This window comes from Aptenodytes forsteri, unplaced genomic scaffold (genome assembly GCF_000699145.1).
Source record: "Aptenodytes forsteri isolate BGI_AS27 unplaced genomic scaffold, ASM69914v1 Scaffold79, whole genome shotgun sequence".
Lineage (NCBI taxonomy): Eukaryota > Metazoa > Chordata > Aves > Sphenisciformes > Spheniscidae > Aptenodytes > Aptenodytes forsteri.
The window spans coordinates 4,694,820-4,701,451 of NW_008794776.1; the positions used below are offsets into that span (position 1 = coordinate 4,694,820).

The following is a 6,632-nucleotide window of genomic DNA, read 5'->3' on the forward strand; positions in this document are numbered from 1 at the left end:
TTATAGATCATTTTTTATGATACTTTAATGAGGGAACAGTTATAAATACTCTTTTCCTGGGTTGTAAAAGATTTCAACTTAAATGCCAGATGCTGTGAAAGTAGAGTGACTTTGTAAATTGTAGATTTTTACTTATAAAGTACGTGTTGATGCTGCTTACTATTGTAAAATCTAACTCTCGCTGCTTTCATGGCAACTGGCCATGAGATGTCCCCTTGAACTCCTGGATTGCCCACGGACTTTCTTAATTTTTTTAAGAGTAACTAATGATATTAAGAGTTGCCTTTAATGAAAAGGGAATGGTTATTTCTGGTAACTTCAAAAGCTGTATGTTTTCATTACTTCCCCTAAATGCTGCTTGGCTTGTGTGTTATCATGCCTTAGTTGTTTTCTGTTGAGTTGGTAATATTTTGAAATTAGCTGGTGTGCTGCAAAATAAATTCCTTACCGCCTACTTGCTTTTTCCTTTTTTTGCTACTAGATCTTATAAAGACAGTCGTATCTCGATATTTGAGAAGTTGTCTTCATATCATATGTGAGTTACGTGATTCTTGAACGCTCATGAAAGAGGTGATTGGACTTCATGGGTGAGATATTTCCCTCTGGGTGTTCTCACTTGTTGCTCATTTGGGTAAAGAAAGTGAGCAGGTGAAAGCCCCTCCTAAAGCAGCAGTTTACTACCCTGTTCCTGACCGGTGTGAGATTGTAACCTCCTTGCCTTACTGGGGCATCAGAATGGCAATACTTAATACGTTCCCAAAACTTAAGAATCCAAAACATGCATAATGCCTTGGTTTACATGTGCGCTGAAACCTACATTGCCATGATAAGGGCTTCAAAAGCGCTTTGCATAGTTTATATGCTCTTACAGATGAACCCTATGGCTGGTTTACAAATAGGAAGGCAAACAAAGTTCTGCCTTCCTCCCCAGGAAGGGAGGCAGCGAGCTTGGACGATGGGAGTGGATGCCAGCTAACACTGGTGGTTGGGTGAAGTTAAGCACGTGGTTTTCTGGATGAAATTTCAATGAATCGGTTATGTGGAAAGCCTGTCCTTGCCTTCTGGCACTGGCAGGCAAGTTAGTAGATATTAATAAAATACATGGAAACTTTCTTAAGTCTGTTCGTTATGGCATTAATTCACTTCTGCAGGATGATTGTGTCCTAGCAATAAGAAGTGTTGGAACCTGATGCTGCAGCTCCTGTCTTCCCACACACACACACGCTTTTTTTTTTCTCCTCGCCCTGCCCCCGTGCTTTTTAATAAGCTTATTGTACTTTCTGGTTCTTCATTCTCCTCTTTGCCCAAAAGGAATGGAGTATGGTATATTTACAAGAGTTTTAAAAAATTGTATTTCTCACATTAGCATTTGTAAACATGCATAAATGTATGTAAATGTGTGCTAGACGAGGAACATTTTGCATTTGTCCTTAGCTATTTCACCTCATCTGGGTCATTCTTTCTCTTTCTACCATGACGTGTTGTTTTATTACCTGAGGTTAGAATGCATCTTGGTCACGGCGACACATTTATCTTGTATTTTATGATGTGATCTTATCACATCCCATTTCTTTTCTCTCTTCCTATTTAGCTTTTCATCTGTCAGTGACAGTCATGACACCAGCTAGTGGCATAGTAACACCAGGGCTGTGTAGTAGTGCATACTGTTGGCAATTTTTAAGGGTAATACTTTGCTTCTAAGGTACAATATTCTTTTACAAGAATGTTGTTCAGTTCCAGTGTTGAAAAGGTTATGGCCCTCTTTAATATGTTGGATTTAAAAATGTATTCTTTCCTACCATTTCTTCAAGGGCCAAATCTTCAAAGAGAAAACTGCTGCTCTATAGGCAACCAAAAGTGACGGACAGACTTTCAAACCTTTCAAGTATACACCAACTCCAAGTGTGGTTAGAGATCAATTAGAGTGCTGCGTCAATCCACTGAACAATTTTGAAAATCTGGCTGCTGGTTTTGGTGTGTACATAGGAACTGAAACATCTGCCTGCAGGTTGCTTTGAATCTAGTGTGACACACTGCTAATCCAGTAAGTTTTTCTGCCTCTTGGTTTTTGAGACTCCAGTCAAAATCATCTTTCTGTTTCAGTTACATGGGATCAGTTTCTTTTTCGTCCTTTCACAAAGCTGACACTTTAAAATTTCAGCTTAACGGTGCCAACACAAACTTTTCAATACTCAAATAAAATGTAATTTTCTTCCTTTGCTGCCTCTACCAAGAGGCATAGCAAATACTGTGTAACACCCATCCCAAGCTTGGCTGGATTCCAGAGACTTTCCAGAAAAAGAGACACTAGTAAAATCAGCATCTGCCATTTACATCAAGATAGTAAAGGAAGAGTCGTGTCCACATCAAGATAGTAAAGGAAGAGTCGTGTCCACAGCAGCTGAAGTGCTGTGTATGCTTGTATACATACACTGCAAATGTGTGGGTGTGTTCCATGAATTGTTGCTCTTTGAATTTTCTTGTGTTCAGAGAAACTTGGCCGAGGTACATTATATGGATACTGTTTTGGCAACTGGAGTCACAAAAATATTTACGAAGACTGTTGGGTTCTTCCCCCATGCTCTTATCCCTCCTTCCTGTATTTAAAATTCCCTTAAGTGTTTTGTTTTATTCTTCTAAAAAAATCCACGGTTTTCTTTTAAAGGGACGGGGAGAATTAGCTTTCTCCTGGGTGCAAATTATAGATAAATGCTTTTTAAAGATGCCTTTAAAATTTAAGGTAATGATGGAAACACACCACTTAAACTATGTTGTTTTTTTAATGTTTCCTGTGGATTACAAAGACTATATTTTTGGGTGGTTAACAAATTGAGAAAAGGTACTTTTCCTCCCTCTTAAAATTCAACTCTGTGTTCTTCTGAGGAAAAATGTCAAGATGGCTTTGTGTGGCACTTCACGCAGTGTAGCTCAAGTAGAAATACTGTTTTGTGGTTCTGCTGTATTGTGTTTCCCATAACGGTGGTGGGAATGCAGCGTGAATGCCCACAGGATCGTGTGGGCTCCTGATTTCATCCAGAACGGATGCAGATGTCAGCTTTGCTGTGAAGCATGGTTTGGATCGGACTGCACACGTGGTTAGTGCGTGGGAGGTCATGTGAGGTGATGAAGGCCGACTTCTCCATTGGACAAAATAAACTAAATATTGGTAACTGTTGAGGACACATTTCTCAAAATTGTTGCACAGTTTCACTAGTTGAGCAGTGAACTTCAGTCTGTTGGTACAATGCCACTTTTCATTTTTTTTTACTGGTCCCTGAAATGCTAGATTTGGTTCTGGTAGCACTCAGCAATTTGGAGCTGGCTTTCTGGTAGAACTCATGTCTCGTTAATTCTGGTAGAAGTACTGTCACAGTCTGGAGTTTGGGCTTCAGGCAGGTACAGGTCTCTTTAAAATGTCTTTGGATTTAGTTGAGAATTGAAGAAAGGGGAAGACTGTCATGAGCTGATGAATTGCATTGGAAATGAAAGAGTTAAGAGTGGAAATCTGATTGCACAGCTGAAATCTCAATTTGAACTTGTGGTCCCTTGAGAGAAAATGCCATTCAGCACCGTTGCACAGAGTTATTTCATTCTTAATTTTAATTGACATGTCCCAGACTGCAACCTTCTCTTACGAATCCTTACAGTACAGAGATGTTTGTGAGTCAGTGTGTTTCTGTGTGGGCGATTTTCTGTGTTTTAAATTCAGGTCATCATTAATTTCTCTTTTGATACTAGCATCCTTTCTGCCTACCTTATTCTCTCATAGGCTTATGAAATTTGAATGAATCTTTCCCTAAGTAAGATGTTGGTCACCTCCTGGGATTTCAGCTTAATGACCTGACCCTGCTCCTTTTTTTCCTCTCTTTCTCTCCCCTGCCCCAGGGATGCCTGTTGAACAGGTAGAAGTGATGCTTTCATGGAAGTGTTAGCCCCTTGCCATGGTGACAGGGGTATCCTGCGCAACTTCAGTAACCAAAAAGTAATTCTTTTATCATGGTGATAAAAATGGCATCAATGTTTCAACTTTATTGGGGGGGAGATAAAACCTCAAGCAAAAACTTGTTCTGGTGTAACGTCAATTTTTTTCTTCCTTTTCTGGGTTTAATTAAAATCAGTTATTTATAAACCCAGCAATAGCGGCAGAACTGTGCAGCGCCATCCTGTAGTAGTTGTGAGGAGTACAGATACCTGCTGAAAATATTTTTTAATATTTTATATCTCTAGTATTGATTGCATTTTCCAAATAAACTGTATGATTGTCCAGTATTGGGATTATCCCAGAACTTAATTAACTTTCTTATAGCTTTTGTCTCTGTTTTGTATCTGATGGGCATCAGTTTAAACAACTGCAAACGGCAGAGAGCCTAACTGCATACAATAGTCACAAATACAGTGGAAAAGTTGTGCGTCAGAATATCAACTTGTGTTTTCATTTTTTTCATCTGTAGATGAGCAGGTGAGGACAACTGCAGGCAAATCTGGAACTTTGAAAGTTTCATTGCAGTGTAGACTTTGACTACTACTCCAGCCTATAACGGATAGGGTTAGAGTTACAGGTCTAAATGCCTTGAAAATATGAATTTCCAGAGTAGAATTTGTTTCTAGTTATATTTTTATATTTTCTGTTATTTATCTTCTTTGTCTTCGCGGCTGTTTTAGCTGGTACAGTATTTTGCTAGCATACAGGGTGTAGTTGCTATGATTTTGGAGAACAGAGTCTTTATTCACTCTTGGATTTTTGCATAGCATCAACTCCATCACAGAAACCATGTAGTGTTTGGATGGTGATGATGGTGATCAGACTTACTGCATCTGTACGAGAATGTTTCAGTTTACAAAGGCTCATTCTCAGTCTTAAAGACAATAATTGAAGTCCTCTCAGGGCTTTGGCTTTTTTAGATAATACCCACTGTTCACCTTTTCCAGAAAAACTGATGAGTCAGTGGTAACGTAGGTAGACTAAGTAGGAAAAAGGGCATGATATGGTGCATTCTTAATTGTTTATTTTTTTCCCTCTGAGCATAAATAGGATGTGCTGTGTTTTAACATAGGAAGTAAGTGGTTTTGTATTGTTGTTACTACTTCATCAAAGTTGAAGTAAGCTGTCGTGTGTGAGTTACCCTTCCTAGTAGGCCTGAGCGTTGCTCCTCGTGTAGAGTTCCTTGCTTACCACAAAAAAACCAGTAGCCTGTTTTATGGCTGTTTTCTGATAAGATTTGAATGCCCCTGGATAAAAGGAGACAAAGCTCCCTGGTTTTATCTTTGCAGCTGGCAGGTCAGCCGTAATGTAGAAACAGTGCAGTTCAGTACAGTGTTCCAAGTGATGGCTGGACCTGAGAGCATGGTTCATGACCACTTTTCCTGCTTCCTACTTATGAAATGCCTGTCCCCAGGCTGACAATTTCATAAACTCATAGCTGGAGCCTATAGTCTCCATCACATCTTTCCATTAATCTTGATCTGTCACATACCTATACCTGGAATATTTCCTGGATGCAAGCTTTCCACTGCTGTCTGGTTGGTAAGCAAGTGAATTTTACTTCTGGTGTGCTGTATGAAGTCCTGTAGAACTTGCTTTTGCCTCATTTCAGTCTGTTTAGCGTAATAGCAAGGCATGCAAATAATGATAATTTCTGGGTGTTTCTTAGTAGAAATTGTCACTGCTGGCTTAGTTCTTCTAGGGGTTTTCTGGTCTGGTGTTTGGAGCAGCAAGGGAGCCTATCTAGGCTTTGTCCGTGGGTCATTTCATGAATAGCTACTGTAATCTGACAAAGTATGTGATTCAGAAGGAGAGAAACTAAATTTAATTCTGTTACCTGGTGGTCTTTTGGTATTCTACTTCGTTTTGAAAAATGTGTCTTTGTTTGAATTCTAAGCAGGTGAATTAAAAATACTGTAATTTAATGTGTTTATACTCCTTGTACAGCTAGCTGACTGCGTTAACTGGGGAGGGGGGCTTTATCAGTTGTTAAAGCACGGACTTGTTTGGTTTTGTCCAGCTTCAGTGCGGAACACAGCCTGTTGAAGTTGCTGACTGGAGGTAAGTATGAGCGCTTTGTTCTCAGCAGAATAATTCCTCTTGTGTATGTTTCCTCAAAAACCTAAAGGTTTCCGAATCTATTAGTGTGTACGCGTGTCTGTTTCTAAACTAGAATGTGTGTAATATTAGAAATACACTTTACAGGGGCTGTACCATAAAAATTTGGAGTGTGTCCCTTGTGCGTATGTTGGTTTTTTCCTTTCTTAAACTGACTTTCTTTCCTCCCTCCCCCACAGATACCCATACGCTAAAGGTCTGGGGAAAAAAAAGTTGTTTATGTGCAGCCTATTGTTCAGTCAAAGTGCGTATTATCAATGGTCACATGCTTTGCTTAAATATTTTATAAGATCAGTGTATAGTATGCTAACCCTGCCTTCTTTCTGTTGACTGATTGTGCGTTTCCACTTGCACCTCGTTAGTAATCTAGACAGGCTTGAAATGTGTAAGCTTTTAGCAGATACTTGATTTCAGACATGCTTTGTTCTGAAAGTTCCCTTTTGTTGTGCTCAAATGACAGAGCTTTGAGTAGTACGAAACATTCCCCCCCCCCCCCCCCCCCCCAGATATATCCTGCGCGCCTCCGGTAAGG

At 39.6% G+C, this 6,632-nt stretch overlaps 1 protein-coding gene across 1 annotated transcript in view; it reads left to right on the forward strand.

Annotated features, from left to right (window-relative positions):
- The first annotated feature begins 524 nt into the window (after nt 1–524).
- The window catches only part of ARVCF (armadillo repeat gene deleted in velocardiofacial syndrome), a 150,407-nt gene continuing 144,299 nt past the window's right edge, over nt 525–6,632 (forward strand). Inside the window, exon 1 of the mRNA XM_019470783.1 lies at nt 525–570. Coding sequence (XP_019326328.1) covers nt 562–570 — 9 coding nt within the window. The 5' untranslated portion in view covers nt 525–561. The remainder of the gene's footprint in view (nt 571–6,632) is intronic.